Below are 17,093 nucleotides of genomic sequence, written 5' to 3'. Positions count from 1 at the left end.
TTTTTCTTAAGGCTTTGTCAATGTATCTTACATGTTTTAAGGTGGCATCAAATCAAAGAGGAAAACAAAATCTTGATATAAGTGAACTGCATAATTAACATTTGCCCTGGTACTGTCTGGTTACATCAGCGATTCTCTTAAGACGAAAGCTAAGAGGTCGGTGACAGAGTGTCAGTGGTGATTTTTGAGGAAGAAATGTGGTCACTGGGGCTAATGTTGAACCACCCTGGCTTGCTGGACTTTTCTGCTGGGCCCTGGGGTCTGCAGTGCCACTGCTAGGCTGGAGATGGAGGGAGTCTGAGCTGGCAGGAAGGCTGCCCTTTCTTTCCTTCCTTTTCTATTGTGGTGGTTTCATTTCTTTTTTTCTATTCTCTCTTCATTTCTTTGAAGATTGACTGATCTACAGTACACCATTTAATTGAACCTTGACTGGACATTTACAAAGAGATTTGCATCTCTCTGCTCAGTGGGGCATTGTTAGAACTCATCAGCTACCCAGGCTGTCATTGCCACTTTCTGTACAGGAGAAAAGTATCAAAAACTGTCACTGTGCTTAGAGCTTTGGATGGATTGTTATTGTAGCCAGCTGGAGACTGAAGGAGTCTGGTTGAATGTAGTAAACTCTCAGTTAATTAAAACATTCAGGACTGAGATTTCTTGGTTAAGTAAATTTTTAAGTAGACTATATATAATATTTCCGTCTGTGCTGAAATTCATCTCAAGGTTAGCACTGAACATAAACATAAACAATAAAAAGCAGTGCAGTCTTTGAGTACTGATTCATTATGTTGATGTTATTATTTTGAACCACTGAGGGATTGAACTGATCATAGTGAAGCAAAAGCTACTCTTGGAAGAGTTCCTTCTAAGTTAAATTTGGTCATTGTTTAAACCTTTCTGCCTCTTGGAATAATTTCAGTACTGTAGCTTAACCTCTGTAGACAGTGCTGATAATTTTTAAGGTTACAAAAACCATTTCATTTATTAAACTGCTACAAAAATGATTTTGCAGATCCTGTTAAAGGTGCTTTATAATTTCTATGACTTTCTAACCCAGGACATGGAGACTTGTTTCTGTGTTAACATTTATAACTAAAAAGCTGAATGTCTTAAATACAATGGATAGAATTCAGGACTTCAGATCGAACTGACTTAATGTACATATACTGGTGTCTTATTACATTTTCTCTCTCCTTTATTTTCTTTCATGTTTTTTTCAGTTGAGCATGACCGATGTGTTAGTTGCATGCTATAGGTGGTGTGTGTGTGTGTGTGTTTTGTTGGCATTTAATTTATACATTAAATGAGATCATTTTCCTGAAGGTAGGTATATGTTTTATAAATTGCCAAATTTCATGAAAGGATATTGGGTAAGATTATCTATGGAATGCATGTCGTGGCAATTATTAACATAGAGCACAAAGTGGTGCATATTTAATTTTTTATTTTCTGAGTGTTTTGAATTTTAATTTCTAACTCTTTTTTTGTATCTCTAGTATTATATCCTTGCCTTATGATTTGGATATTCCACTATAGTTAAATCTGATTCAGTGAGCATTTTTAAAAGGAAAATGTTGGAAAATCATATTTTAATAGGACTTACAGATCAAACAGGCTATACTAGTCAAGCTGCTGACAAGATTTTGTAATTTCTTAAATATTAGTGCTTGAATTATTGTAAATCACACAATGTAAAAACTGAAAAATATTCTGAATTTGGGTATTGACACCTTCCTAAAGTTGCAAAAGTGTGCCCTTGCTTAAATTTCTATGGCAGTAATTTTTAAATATCTTGTTGTTACATGAAAGGCAATTTCTTGGTAGAAGATAAAGTCATCTTTTTTATACATAAGCCTCTGAAATAAGGGTATGCTTTCTTGGACAAAAAAGTAACAATATGTAAAAGTTTCCAGAGCCTGAGGCGGGATTCCTCTTATAATATTTTCCAAACTTGCTTTTTTTTTGTTTTTTTTTTTTGAGACGGGCCCTCACTCTGTCGCCCAGGCTGGAGTGCAGTGGCGTAATCTCGGCTCACTGCAACCTCCGCCTCCTGAGTTCAAGCAGTTCTCTGCCTCAGCCTCCTGAGTAGCTGGGCACTACAGGAGCCCGCCACCATGCCCGGCTAATTTTTGTATTTTTAGTAGAGATGGGGTTTCATCATCTTGGCCAGGCTGGTCTTGAACTGCTGACCTCGTGATCCACCTGCCTTGGCATCCCAAAGTGGTGGGATTACAGATGTGAGCCACTGTGCCTTGCCACTCTTTTAAGAGTCTAGAAGTCATATGTACGTAGGGAGAATATTGAATGTTAGTATCTATACCAGATGGAATTTGAGATGTTTATTTCTCTGGGAAAAATATACCTACAGATGTATGGTGTTTTTTTTTCATTTTGTTCCTGCTGATATTATAAATGTCATACTCTGAAATACTAAATTCACTTAGAAAGAAAATGTTCATTTCTAAGGCCAGTGGTTAAAACCAGTAAAAACTGCCCCCCTCAACCCAAGCAAATATCTTCCTAGTGTTCTAGTTTATCAGACATCCAAAAGCGGAGCTGCTCTGCTGCCTTCACAGCATGGCCCCACGTGCTCCTTTGTTGCCTCCAAAGTATTTCTGCAAAAATCTCAGGGCTCTGAACAGCATACTTTAATAATAAGTAGCTAGATACAGGGTACTTTGGAAAAGTTGTAAATATGTTCTGTATTTGGGCATAAATATAGAGCAGTCTTTAGATCTAGAATCTCATCCCCATTATTTTTCCAAATGAGAGAATTCAAGTCCCAGAAAAATGAAATGGCACTGAAGTTAGACATCTGTTTAGTTGTTGAAAGGAAACCATGTAAGTCTCATTGCTGCCTCAGCTGCAGAAAGCGCTGGTCAGCTGCAGCTGAGACTCCAGCCTCAGTGTGCTGACTTCATGCCCTTCTCTGTAGGTCATACAGCTGTGTGGCTCCTGGAAACTTGAAGTTAACACAAAACATCCTTCATACAGGTTGGGTGTCCCAAACCCAAAAATCTGAAACCCCAAATGTTTCAAAATCTGCAACAAGTATCTACATGACACTCAAAAGAAATGCTCATTGGAGCATTCTGGATTTCAGATTTTTGGATTTGGAATGCTCAGCTGGTAAGTACAATGTAAATATTCCAAAGTCCAAAAAAAAAAATCCGAAATCTGAAACACTTCTGGTCACAAGCATTCAGATAAGGCATAGTCAGCCTTTATTGGGGTCGTGTATCAATTTTTACCTTTAAACAAAAAAGATTCTTACCTAAATTTTATTTGCATTTTTCTTTGGTGTTTTTATTTGTGGGCAAATAAGTGCTAAACATTGTTTTCCATATTGATTTCATTTGCAGAACATTATAGGATACTTTAAAAAACATATTTAAATGCATTTTGTATATTTATTTAAAATAAGCATTTTCCAGGCAGAATTATTTCTCTCACAGGTTATTGTAAATATGGATTTATATATAGATTTTCTATCACTATTATTATTTAAAAATTATTTTAGCCCAGTTTTGCCGAATTTTTACATGTACTTCCAGCTCTTAGAAAACTTACCAGTACTAGCCAGGCACGGTGGCTCATGCCTGTAATCCCAGCACTTTGGGAGGCCAAGGCAGGTGGGTCATGAAGTCAGGAGATTGAGACCATCCTGGCTAACACGGTGATACCCTGTCTCTACTAAAAGTACAAAAAAAATTAGCCAAGTGTGGTGGCAGGCCCCTGTAGTCCTAGCTACTTGGGAAGCTGAGGCAGGAGAATGGTGTGAACCCGGGAGGTGGAGCTTGCAGTAAGCGGAGATTGCGCCACTGCACTCCAGCCTGGGTGATAGAGCGAGACTCTGTCTTAAAAAAAAAAAAAAAAACAACAAAACAAACTTCCCACTACTGTCTTATTTGTGAGAATAGAAAGCTACTGTAGTAGAATTATATGTATTTATGACATTTCTGTGTATGATTTACAGGAAGACCATGTACTCAGCTGCAGCTTCTAAATCCAGAACGATTTGCACGTCTTATCAAGGAAGTAATGAATACATTCTGGCCTGGCAGAGAATTGATCGTTCAATGGTATCCATTTGATGAAAACAGAAATCACCCATCTGTTTCATGGCTTAAGATGGTTTGGAAAAATCTTTATATACATTTTTCAGAGGATTTGACTTTATTTGATGAGATGCCACTTATCCCCAGAACTATACTAGAGGAAGGTCAGGCATGTGTGGAACTCATTAGACTCAGGATTCCATCATTAGTCATTTTAGATGATGAATCTGAAGCACAGCTTCCAGAATTTTTAGCAGACATTGTACAAAAACTTGGAGGATTTGTCCTTAAAAAATTAGATGCATGTATACAACATCCGCTCATTAAAAAATATATTCATTCACCATTACCAAGTGCTGTTTTGCAAATAATGGAGAAGATGCCATTGCAGAAATTGTGTAATCAAATAACTTCGCTACTTCCAACACACAAAGATGCCCTGAGGAAGTTCTTGGCTAGTTTAACTGATAGCAGTGAGAAAGAGAAAAGAATTATTCAAGAATTGGCAATATTCAAGCGCATTAACCATTCTTCTGGTCAGGGAATTTCCGCTTATACAAAATTGAAAGGTTGTAAAGTCTTACACCATACTGCCAAGCTCCCAGCAGATCTGCGACTTTCTATTTCAGTAATAGACAGTAGTGATGAAGCTACTATTCGTCTTGCAAACATGTTGAAAATAGAACAGTTAAAGACCACTAGCTGCTTAAAGCTTGTTTTAAAAGATATTGAAAATGCATTTTATTCACATGAAGAGGTAACACAGCTTATGTTATGGGTCCTTGAGAATCTGTCTTCTCTTAAAAATGAGAATCCAAATGTGCTTGAGTGGTTAACACCATTAAAATTCATCCAGATACCACAGGAACAGGTGGTATCAGCTGGCGAACTCTTTGACCCGGATATAGAAGTACTAAAGGATCTCTTTTGTAATGAAGAAGGAACCTATTTCCCACCCACAGTTTTTACCTCACCAGATATTCTTCACTCCTTAAGACAGATTGGTTTAAAAAACGAAGCCAGTCTCAAAGAGAAAGATGTTGTGCAAGTGGCAAAAAAAATTGAAGCCTTACAGGGCAGTGCTTGTCCAGATCAGGATGTTCTTCTGAAGAAAGCCAAAACCCTCTTACTGGTTTTAAATAAGAATCACACACTGTTACAATCATCTGAAGGAAAGATGACATTGAAGAAAATAAAATGGGTTCCAGCCTGCAAGGAAAGGCCTCCAAATTATCCAGGCTCTTTAGTCTGGAAAGGAGATCTCTGTAATCTCTGTGCACCACCAGATATGTGTGATGTAGGCCATGCAATTCTCATTGGCTCCTCACTTCCTCTTGTTGAAAGTATCCATGTAAACCTGGAAAAAGCATTAGGGATCTTCACAAAACCTAGCATTAGTGCTGTCTTAAAACACTTTAAAATTGTTGTTGATTGGTATACTTCAAAAACCTTTAGTGATGAAGACTACTATCAATTCCAGCATATTTTGCTTGAAATTTATGGATTCATGCATGATCATCTAAATGAAGGGAAAGATTCTTTTAGAGCCTTAAAATTTCCCTGGGTTTGGACTGGCAAGAAGTTTTGTCCACTTGCCCAAGCTGTGATTAAACCAATCCATGATCTTGACCTTCAGCCTTATTTGCATAATGTACCTAAAACCATGGCGAAATTCCACCAACTATTTAAGGTCTGTGGTTCAATAGAGGAGTTGACATCAGATCATATTTCCATGGTTATTCAGAAGATATATCTCAAAAGTGACCAAGATCTCAGTGAACAAGAAAGCAAACAAAATCTTCACCTTATGTTGAATATTATCAGATGGCTATATAGCAATCAGATTCCAGCAAGCCCCAACACACCAGTTCCTATACATCATAGCAAAAGTCCTTCTAAACTCATCATGAAGCCAATTCACGAATGCTGTTACTGTGACATTAAAGTTGATGACCTTAATGACTTACTTGAAGATTCTGTGGAACCAATCATTTTGGTGCATGAGGACATACCCATGAAAACTGCAGAATGGCTCAAAGTTCCATGCCTTAGTACAAGACTGATAAATCCTGAAAACATGGGATTTGAGCAGTCAGGACAAAGAGAACCACTTACTGTAAGAATTAAAAATATTCTGGAAGAATACCCTTCAGTGTCAGATATTTTTAAAGAACTACTTCAAAATGCTGATGATGCAAATGCAACAGAATGCAGTTTCTTGATTGATATGAGAAGAAATATGGACATAAGAGAGAATCTCCTCGACCCAGGGATGGCAGCTTGTCATGGACCTGCTTTGTGGTCATTCAACAATTCTCAATTCTCAGATTCAGATTTTGTGAACATAACTAGGTTAGGAGAATCTTTAAAAAGGGCAGAAGTTGACAAAGTTGGAAAATTTGGTCTTGGATTTAATTCTGTGTACCATATCACTGACATTCCCATCATTATGAGTCGGGAATTCATGATAATGTTCGATCCAAACATAAACCATATCAGTAAACACATTAAAGACAAATCCAATCCTGGGATCAAAATTAATTGGAGTAAACAACAGAAAAGACTTAGAAAATTTCCTAATCAGTTCAAACCATTTATAGATGTATTTGGCTGTCAGTTACCTTTGACTGTAGAAGCACCTTACAGCTATAATGGAACTCTTTTCCGACTGTCCTTTAGAACTCAACAGGAAGCAAAAGTGAGTGAAGTTAGTAGTACTTGCTATAATACAGCAGATATTTATTCTCTTGTGGATGAATTTAGTCTCTGTGGACACAGGCTTATCATTTTCACTCAGAGTGTAAAGTCAATGTATTTGAAGTACTTGAAAATTGAGGAAACCAACCCCCGCTTAGCACAAGATACAGTAATAATTAAAAAAAAATCCTGCTCTTCCAAAGCATTGAACACACCTGTCTTAAGTGTTTTAAAAGAGGCTGCTAAGCTCATGAAGACTTGCAGCAGCAGTAATAAAAAGCTTCCCAGTGATGAACCAAAGTCATCTTGCATTCTTCAGATCACAGTGGAAGAATTTCACCATGTCTTCAGAAGGATTGCTGATTTACAGTCACCACTTTTTAGAGGCCCAGATGATGACCCAGCTGCTCTCTTTGAAATGGCAAAGTCTGGCCAATCAAAAAAGCCATCAGATGAGTTGTCACAAAAAACAGTAGAGTGTACCACGTGGCTTCTATGTACTTGCATGGACACAGGAGAGGCTCTGAAGTTTTCCCTGAGTGAGAGTGGAAGAAGACTAGGACTGGTTCCATGTGGGGCAGTAGGAGTTCTGCTGTCAGAAATCCAGGACCAGAAGTGGACTGTGAAACCACACATTGGAGAGGTGTTTTGCTATTTACCTTTACGAATAAAAACAGGCTTGCCAGTTCACATCAATGGGTGCTTTGCTGTTACATCAAATAGGAAAGAAATCTGGAAAACAGATACAAAAGGACGATGGAATACCACGTTCATGAGACATGTTATTGTGAAAGCTTACTTACAGGCACTGAGTGTCTTACGGGACCTGGCCACTAGTGGGGAGCTAGTGGATTATACTTACTATGCAGTGTGGCCCGATCCTGATTTAGTTCATGATGATTTTTCTGTAATTTGCCAAGGATTTTATGAAGATATAGCTCATGGAAAAGGGAAAGAATTGACCAAAGTCTTCTCTGATGGATCTACTTGGGTTTCCATGAAGAATGTAAGATTTCTAGATGACTGTATACTTAAAAGAAGAGATGTCGGTTCAGCAGCCTTCAAGATATTTTTGAAATACCTTAAGAAGACTGGGTCCAAAAACCTTTGTGCTGTTGAACTTCCTTCTTCAGTAAAATTAGGATTTGAAGAAGCTGGCTGCAAACAGATACTACTTGAAAACACATTTTCAGAGAAACAGTTTTTTTCTGAAGTGTTTTTTCCAAATATTCAAGAAATTGAAGCAGAACTTAGAGATCCTTTAATGATTTTTGTTCTAAATGAAAAAGTTGATGAGTTCTCGGGAATTCTTCGTGTTACTCCATGTATTCCTTGTTCCTTGGAGGGGCATCCTTTGGTTTTGCCATCAAGATTGATCCACCCTGAAGGACGAGTTGCAAAGTTATTTGACTTTAAAGATGGAAGATTCCCTTATGGTTCTACTCAGGATTATCTCAATCCTATTATTTTGATTAAACTAGTTCAGTTAGGTATGGCAAAAGATGATATTTTATGGGATGACATGCTAGAACGTGCAGAGTCAGTAGCTGAAATTAATAAAAGTGATCATGTTGCTGCATGCCTAAGAAGTAGTATCTTATTGAGTCTTATTGATGAGAAACTAAAAATAAGGGATCCTAGAGCAAAGGATTTTGCTGCAAAATATCAAACAATCCCCTTCCTTCCATTTTTGACAAAACCAGCAGGTTTTTCTTTGGACTGGAAAGGTAACAGTTTTAAACCTGAAACCATGTTTGCAGCAACTGACCTTTATACAGCTGAACATCAAGATATAATTTGTCTTTTGCAACCAATTCTAAATGAAAATTCTCATTCCTTTAGAGGTTGTGGTTCAGTGTCATTGGCTGTTAAGGAGTTTTTGGGATTACTCAAGAAGCCAACACTTGATCTGGTTATAAACCAATTGAAAGAAGTTGCAAAATCAGTTGATGATGGAATTACACTGTACCAGGAGAATATCACCAATGCTTGCTACAAATACCTTCATGAAGCCTTGATGCAAAATGACATCACTAAGATATCAATTATTGATAAGTTAAAGCCCTTTAGCTTCATTCTGGTTGAGAATGCATATGTTGACTCAGAAAAGGTTTCTTTTCATTTAAATTTTGAGGCAGCACCATACCTTTATCAGTTGCCTAATAAATATAAAAATAATTTCCGTGAACTTTTTGAAAGTGTGGGTGTGAGGCAGTCATTCACTGTTGAAGATTTTGCTCTTGTTTTGGAATCTATTGATCAAGAAAGAGGAACAAAGCAAATAACAGAAGAGAATTTTCAGCTTTGCCGGCGAATAATCAGTGAAGGAATATGGAGTCTCATTAGAGAAAAGAAACAAGAATTTTGTGAGAAAAATTATGGCAAGATATTATTGCCGGATACTAATCTTATGCTTCTCCCTGCTAAATCGTTATGCTACAATGATTGCCCTTGGATAAAAGTAAAGGATACCACTGTAAAATATTGTCACGCTGACATACCCAGGGAAGTAGCAGTAAAACTAGGAGCAGTCCCAAAGCGACACAAAGCCTTAGAAAGATATGCATCCAATGTCTGTTTTACAACACTTGGCACAGAATTTGGACAGAAAGAAAAATTGACCAGCAGAATTAAGAGCATCCTTAATGCATATCCTTCTGAAAAGGAAATGTTGAAAGAGCTTCTTCAAAATGCTGATGATGCAAAGGCGACAGAAATCTGTTTTGTGTTTGATCCTAGACAGCATCCAGTTGATAGAATATTTGATGATAAGTGGGCCCCACTGCAAGGGCCAGCACTTTGTGTGTACAACAACCAGCCATTTACAGAAGATGATGTTAGAGGAATTCAGAATCTTGGAAAAGGCACGAAAGAAGGAAATCCTTATAAAACTGGACAATATGGAATAGGATTCAATTCTGTGTATCATATCACAGACTGCCCATCTTTTATTTCTGGCAATGACATCCTGTGTATTTTTGATCCTCATGCCAGATACGCACCAGGGGCCACATCCATTAGTCCTGGACGCATGTTTAGAGATTTGGATGCAGATTTTAGGACACAGTTCTCAGATGTTCTGGATCTTTATCTGGGAACCCACTTTAAACTGGATAATTGCACAATGTTCAGATTTCCTCTTCGTAATGCAGAAATGGCAAAAGTTTCGGAAATTTCATCCGTTCCAGCATCAGACAGAATGGTCCAGAATCTTTTGGACAAACTGCGCTCAGATGGGGCAGAACTTCTAATGTTTCTTAATCACATGGAAAAAATCTCTATTTGTGAAATAGATAAAAGTACTGGAGCTCTAAATGTGCTGTATTCAGTCAAGGGCAAAATCACAGATGGAGACAGATTGAAAAGGAAACAATTTCATGCATCTGTAATTGATAGTGTTACTAAAAAGAGGCAGCTCAAAGACATACCAGTTCAACAGATAACCTATACTATGGATACTGAGGACTCTGAAGGAAATCTTACTACGTGGCTAGTTTGTAATAGATCAGGCTTTTCAAGTATGGAGAAAGTATCTAAGAGTGTAATATCAGCTCACAAGAACCAAGATATTACTCTTTTCCCACGTGGTGGAGTAGCTGCCTGCATTACCCACAACTATAAAAAACCCCATAGGGCCTTCTGCTTTTTGCCTCTCTCTTTGGAGACTGGGCTGCCATTTCATGTGAATGGCCACTTTGCACTGGATTCAGCCAGAAGGAACCTGTGGCGTGATGATAATGGAGTTGGTGTTAGAAGTGACTGGAATAACAGTTTAATGACAGCATTAATAGCTCCTGCATATGTTGAATTGCTAATACAGTTAAAAAAACGGTATTTCCCTGGTTCTGATCCAACATTATCAGTGTTACAGAACACCCCTATTCATGTTGTAAAGGACACTTTAAAGAAGTTTTTATCATTTTTCCCAGTTAACCGTCTTGATCTACAGCCAGATTTATATTGTCTAGTGAAAGCACTTTACAGTTGCATTCACGAAGACATGAAACGTCTTTTACCTGTTGTGCGGGCTCCCAATATTGATGGCTCTGACTTGCACTCTGCAGTTATAATTACTTGGATCAATATGTCTACTTCAAATAAAACTAGACCATTTTTTGACAATTTACTACAGGATGAATTACAACACCTTAAAAATGCAGATTATAATATCACCACACGCAAAACAGTAGCAGAGAATGTCTATAGGCTGAAACATCTCCTTTTAGAAATTGGTTTCAACTTGGTTTATAACTGTGATGAAACTGCTAATCTTTACCACTGTCTTATAGATGCAGATATTCCTGTTAGTTATGTGACCCCTGCTGATATCAGATCTTTTTTAATGACATTTTCCTCTCCTGACACTAATTGCCATATTGGGAAGCTGCCTTGTCGTCTGCAGCAGACTAATCTAAAACTTTTTCATAGTTTAAAACTTTTAGTTGATTATTGTTTTAAAGATGCAGAAGAAAATGAGATTGAAGTTGAGGGACTGCCCCTTCTCATTACACTGGACAGTGTTTTGCAAACTTTTGATGCAAAACGACCCAAGTTTCTAACAACATATCATGAATTGATTCCATCCCGCAAAGACTTGTTTATGAATACATTGTATTTGAAATATAGTAATATTTTATTGAACTGTAAAGTTGCAAAAGTGTTTGACATTTCCAGCTTTGCTGATTTGTTATCCTCTGTGTTGCCTCGAGAATATAAGACCAAAAGTTGCACGAAGTGGAAGGACAATTTTGCAAGTGAGTCTTGGCTTAAGAATGCATGGCATTTTATCAGCGAATCTGTAAGCCTGAAAGAAGATCAGGAAGAAACAAAACCAACATTTGACATTGTTGTTGATACTCTAAAAGACTGGGCATTGCTTCCAGGAACAAAGTTTACTGTTTCAGCCAACCAGCTTGTGGTTCCTGAAGGAGATGTTCTTCTTCCTCTCAGCCTTATGCACATTGCAGTTTTTCCAAATGCCCAGAGTGATAAAGTTTTTCATGCTCTCATGAAAGCTGGCTGTATTCAGCTTGCTTTGAACAAAATCTGTTCCAAAGACAGTGCATTTGTTCCTCTGTTGTCATGTCACACGGCAAATATAGAGAGCCCCACAAGCATCTTGAAGGCTCTACATTACATGGTCCAAACTTCAACATTTAGAACAGAAAAATTAGTAGAAAATGATTTTGAAGCACTTTTGATGTATTTCAACTGCAATTTGAATCACTTGATGTCCCAAGATGATATAAAAATTTTAAAGTCACTTCCATGCTATAAATCCATCAGTGGCCGCTATGTGAGTATTGCAAAATTTGGAACATGCTATGTACTTACAAAAAGTATCCCTCCAGCTGAAGTGGAAAAATGGACACAATCATCATCATCTGCGTTTCTTGAAGAAAAAATACACTTAAAAGAACTGTATGAGGTGATTGGTTGTGTACCTGTAGATGATCTTGAGGTATATTTGAAGCACCTCTTACCAAAAATTGAAAATCTCTCTTATGATGCAAGATTAGAGCACTTAATCTACCTTAAGAATAGATTATCAAGTGCTGAGGAATTATCAGAGATTAAGGAACAACTTTTTGAAAAACTGGAAAGTTTATTGATAATCCATGATGCTAACAGTAGACTAAAGCAAGCAAAGCATTTCTATGATAGAACTGTGAGAGTTTTTGAAGTTATGCTTCCTGAAAAATTGTTTATTCCTAATGATTTCTTTAAGAAATTGGAACAACTTATAAAACCCAAAAATCATGTTACATTTATGACATCCTGGGTGGAATTCTTAAGAAATATTGGACTAAAATACATACTTTCTCAGCAGCAGTTGTTACAATTTGCTAAGGAAATCAGTGTGAGGGCTAATACAGAAAACTGGTCCAAAGAAACACTGCAAAATACAGTTGATATCCTTCTGCATCATATATTCCAAGAACGAATGGATTTGTTATCTGGAAATTTTCTGAAAGAGCTATCTTTAATACCATTCTTATGTCCTGAGCGGGCCCCCGCGGAATTCATTCGATTTCATCCTCAATATCAAGAGGTAAATGGAACACTTCCTCTTATAAAGTTCAATGGAGCACAGGTAAATCCAAAATTCAAGCAATGTGATGTACTCCAGCTGTTATGGACATCCTGCCCTATTCTTCCAGAGAAAGCTACACCCTTAAGCATTAAAGAACAAGAAGGTAGTGAACTTGGTCCACAAGAACAGCTTGAACAAGTTTTAAGTATGCTTAATGTTAACCTGGATCCTCCTCTTGATAAGGTAATCAATAACTGCAGAAACATATGCAACATAACAACTTTGGATGAAGAAATGGTAAAAACTAGAGCAAAAGTCTTAAGGAGCATATATGAATTCCTCAGTGCAGAAAAAAGGGAATTTCGTTTTCAGTTGCGAGGGGTTGCTTTTGTGATGGTAGAAGATGGTTGGAAGCTTCTGAAGCCTGAGGAGGTAGTCATAAACCTAGAATATGAATCTGATTTTAAACCTTACTTGTACAAGCTACCTTTAGAACTTGGCACATTTCACCAGTTGTTCAAACACTTAGGTACTGAAGATATTATTTCAACTAAGCAATACGTTGAAGTGTTAAGCCGCATATTTAAAAATTCTGAGGGCAAACAATTAGATCCCAATGAAATGCGTACAGTTAAGAGAGTAGTTTCTGGTCTGTTCAAGAGTCTACAGAATGATTCAGTCAAGGTGAGGAATGATCTCGAGAATGTACGAGACCTTGCACTTTACCTCCCGAGCCAGGATGGTAGATTGGTAAAGTCAAGCATCTTAGTGTTTGATGATGCCCCACATTATAAAAGTAGAATCCAGGGGAATATTGGTGTGCAAATGTTGGTTGATCTCAGCCAGTGCTACTTAGGGAAAGACCATGGATTTCATACTAAGTTGATAATGCTTTTTCCTCAGAAACTTAGACCTCGATTATTGAGCAGTATACTTGAAGAACAGTTAGATGAAGAGACTCCTAAAGTTTGTCAGTTTGGAGCGTTGTGTTCTCTTCAAGGAAGATTGCAGTTACTCTTGTCTTCTGAACAGTTCATTACAGGACTAATTAGAATTATGAAGCATGAAAATGATAATGCTTTTCTGGCCAATGAAGAAAAAGCCATAAGACTTTGCAAAGCCCTAAGAGAAGGACTGAAAGTGTCCTGTTTTGAAAAGCTTCAAACAACGTTAAGAGTTAAAGGTTTTAATCCTATTCCCCACAGCAGAAGTGAAACGTTTGCTTTTTTGAAGAGATTTGGTAATGCAGTCATCCTGCTGTACATTCAACATTCAGACAGTAAAGACATTAATTTCCTCTTAGCATTGGCAATGACTCTTAAATCAGCAACTGACAATTTGATTTCCGACACTTCATATTTAATTGCTATGCTAGGATGCAATGACATTTACAGGATCGGTGAGAAACTTGACAGTTTGGGAGTGAAATATGACTCTTCAGAGCCATCAAAACTGGAACTTCCAATGCCTGGCACACCAATTCCTGCCGAAATTCATTACACTCTGCTTATGGACCCAATGAATGTTTTTTACCCGGGAGAGTATGTTGGGTACCTTGTTGATGCTGAAGGTGGTGATATCTATGGATCATACCAGCCAACATACACGTATGCAATTATTGTACAAGAAGTTGAAAGAGAAGATGCTGACAATTCTAGCTTTCTAGGAAAGATATATCAGATAGACATTGGTTATAGCGAATATAAAATAGTTAGCTCTCTTGATCTGTATAAGTTTTCAAGACCTGATGAAAGCTCTCAAAGCAGAGACAGTGCTCCTTCTACGCCAACAAGCCCTACTGAGTTCCTTGCCCCTGGCCTGAGAAGCATTCCTCCTCTTTTCTCTGGTAGAGAGAGCCACAAGGCTTCTTCAAAACATCAGTCCCCCAAAAAGCTTAAGGTTAATTCTTTACCAGAAATCTTAAAAGAAGTGACATCTGTGGTGGAGCAAGCATGGAAGCTTCCAGAATCGGAACGAAAAAAGATTATTAGGCGGTTGTATTTGAAATGGCATCCTGACAAAAATCCAGAGAACCATGACATTGCCAATGAAGTTTTTAAACACTTGCAGAATGAAATCAACAGATTAGAAAAACAGGCTTTTCTAGATCAAAATGCAGACAGGGCTTCCAGACGAACGTTTTCAACCTCAGCATCCCGATTTCAGTCAGACAAGTACTCATTTCAGAGATTCTATACTTCATGGAATCAAGAAGCAACGAGCCATAAATCTGAAAGACAGCAACAGAACAAAGAAAAATGCCCCCCTTCAGCTGGACAGACTTACTCTCAAAGGTTCTTTGTTCCTCCCACTTTCAAGTCAGTTGGCAATCCAGTGGAAGCACGCAGATGGCTAAGACAAGCCAGAGCAAACTTCTCAGCTGCCAGGAATGACCTTCATAAAAATGCCAATGAGTGGGTGTGCTTTAAATGTTACCTTTCTACCAAGTTAGCTTTGGTTGCAGCTGACTATGCTGTGAGGGGAAAGTCTGATAAGGATGTAAAACCAACTGCACTTGCTCAGAAAATAGAGGAATATAGTCAGCAACTTGAAGGACTGACAAATGATGTTCACACATTGGAAGCTTATGGTGTAGACAGTTTAAAAACAAGATATCCTGATTTGCTTCCCTTTCCTCAGATCCCAAATGACAGGTTCACTTCTGAGGTTGCTATGAGGGTGATGGAATGTACTGCCTGTATCATAATAAAACTTGAAAATTTTATACAACAAAAAGTGTGAAGGTACTTAAGGAAAAAAAAAAAGAGGTAGATCTTGAATGTGTTGTAGCACAAATATAAATTGCTGTACTTCATTAAGCTTCATTGCCAGTTAGCTAGGAATTGTGAAGCACATTGCAGATTTTTCTGGGAGAATTCTGGAGTTGTTATGTGCATGAATACCAACGGAAAACCTTAACTGAATCTAGAAGAAAAGTATTTTGAAGATGGTGGTGAGCTGCAAAACAGGTGGATGGATTTGAATGATTGGGATGGTACATTATTGAACTGCACTTTCTATAACCAAAGCTTAGCAGTTTGTTAGATAAGAGTCTGTGTATGTCTCTGGTTACGATGAAGTTAATTTTATGTTTTTAACATGGTATTTTTGAAGGAGCTAATGAAACACTGGACATATCATTGGTTTAAACATAAGGGGAATTAAGTCTTTGTAGTTTGTCATTTTTTTAAGTGGATCCTCTTGGATGCATTATTTTCTTATCAGCTGGCTCTGATTATGAATTTGTTGCAATTTTATGTCATACTCAGTGCATTTAAGAAATGGTACAGTATTTTAATCCTGTTACTTGACTAAGAGTGTGAAGGTAGTACTTTTTAGAGTGCACTGAGTGCACTTGACATCTTTATTTAAATTTTTTTAACATCTTTTGTTTACAGGCTTCCTGTTTCATGAAGATAGCAATGGAAAACTCAAAATGGTGGCAGTTCTTACCACCAGATGAGATGTTAGTATTGTTTCTGGAAACTGCTTGTCAAGACAACATTTATTAACTGGTAGAACACTTGCTTTATGTTTGTGTGTATATATTTTCCACAAATGTTATAATTTATATAGTGTGGTTGAACAGGATGCAATCTTTTGTTGTCTAAAGGTGCTGCAGTTCAAAAAAAAAAAAAGATTTTTTTTCAATATGGCACTTAGTGGAGTTTTTTTTAACTTTAAAAACATTAACAATTGTTAAAATCATTGTGTTATCTAGTAGCTTATAATGATCAGCTTATATTTCCCCGTGGTCAGAACTGACATTTAATTCACATTTGTCTCACCATACTTCTGTAACATAGTTCTGTCGCAGAATGTAAAGGAAAGGTAATGATAATTAGTTTATATAAGTGTACTGGCTGTAAATGATGCTAAATATATTTTATGCAATTAAGGGCTTACGGAACATGTTAAAACCTTTTTTACTTTTATTGGTAATAAGGAATGTTTGCACCTCCATCCTGTATTGCTTCTGGATGCGAAACCATGTAATTATTTCTGCTGTTATATAAGGTGCCATACTTTTAATAAAGCAAAATGTACATATGAAATCATCGTAATGGGTATTTCCTGGGAAATAGTTCATTGGAAATCAAACTTAACATCTTAATATTGAATTTTGATGTGTGTCTAGGTGTGTGTTTATTGGAAATATTAGGAAAATATTTTCCTGTATATTTTCATGCTGGAATTATAGATTTCTTTTTTAGGATTAATAGAATATAAAGTGCTTATTATATACTAGGTTTAGGTCCTCATTGATTTAGTTGAGTTTATGTCACCTTTTGTACTACTTTATT

At 37.2% G+C, this 17,093-nt stretch overlaps 1 protein-coding gene across 3 annotated transcripts in view; it reads left to right on the top strand.

Moving 5' to 3' along the window:
- SACS (sacsin molecular chaperone) overlaps positions 1-16,848 on the top strand; it is a 94,018-nt gene extending 77,170 nt beyond the window's left edge. For all 3 annotated transcript variants that reach the window (XM_030922045.1, XM_030922043.1, XM_030922044.1), the window contains one exon: positions 3,977-16,848. In XM_030922045.1, the coding sequence (XP_030777905.1) occupies positions 3,977-15,531 (11,555 nt within the window). In that variant the 3' untranslated portion in view covers positions 15,532-16,848. The remainder of the gene's footprint in view (positions 1-3,976) is intronic.
- The last annotated feature ends 245 nt before the right edge of the window (positions 16,849-17,093 follow it).

The sequence above is a fragment of the Rhinopithecus roxellana genome, chromosome 18, assembly GCF_007565055.1.
Source record: "Rhinopithecus roxellana isolate Shanxi Qingling chromosome 18, ASM756505v1, whole genome shotgun sequence".
In the NCBI taxonomy this organism is placed as follows: Eukaryota; Metazoa; Chordata; class Mammalia; order Primates; family Cercopithecidae; genus Rhinopithecus; species Rhinopithecus roxellana.
This window is presented reverse-complemented; position numbering and strand designations above follow the sequence as displayed.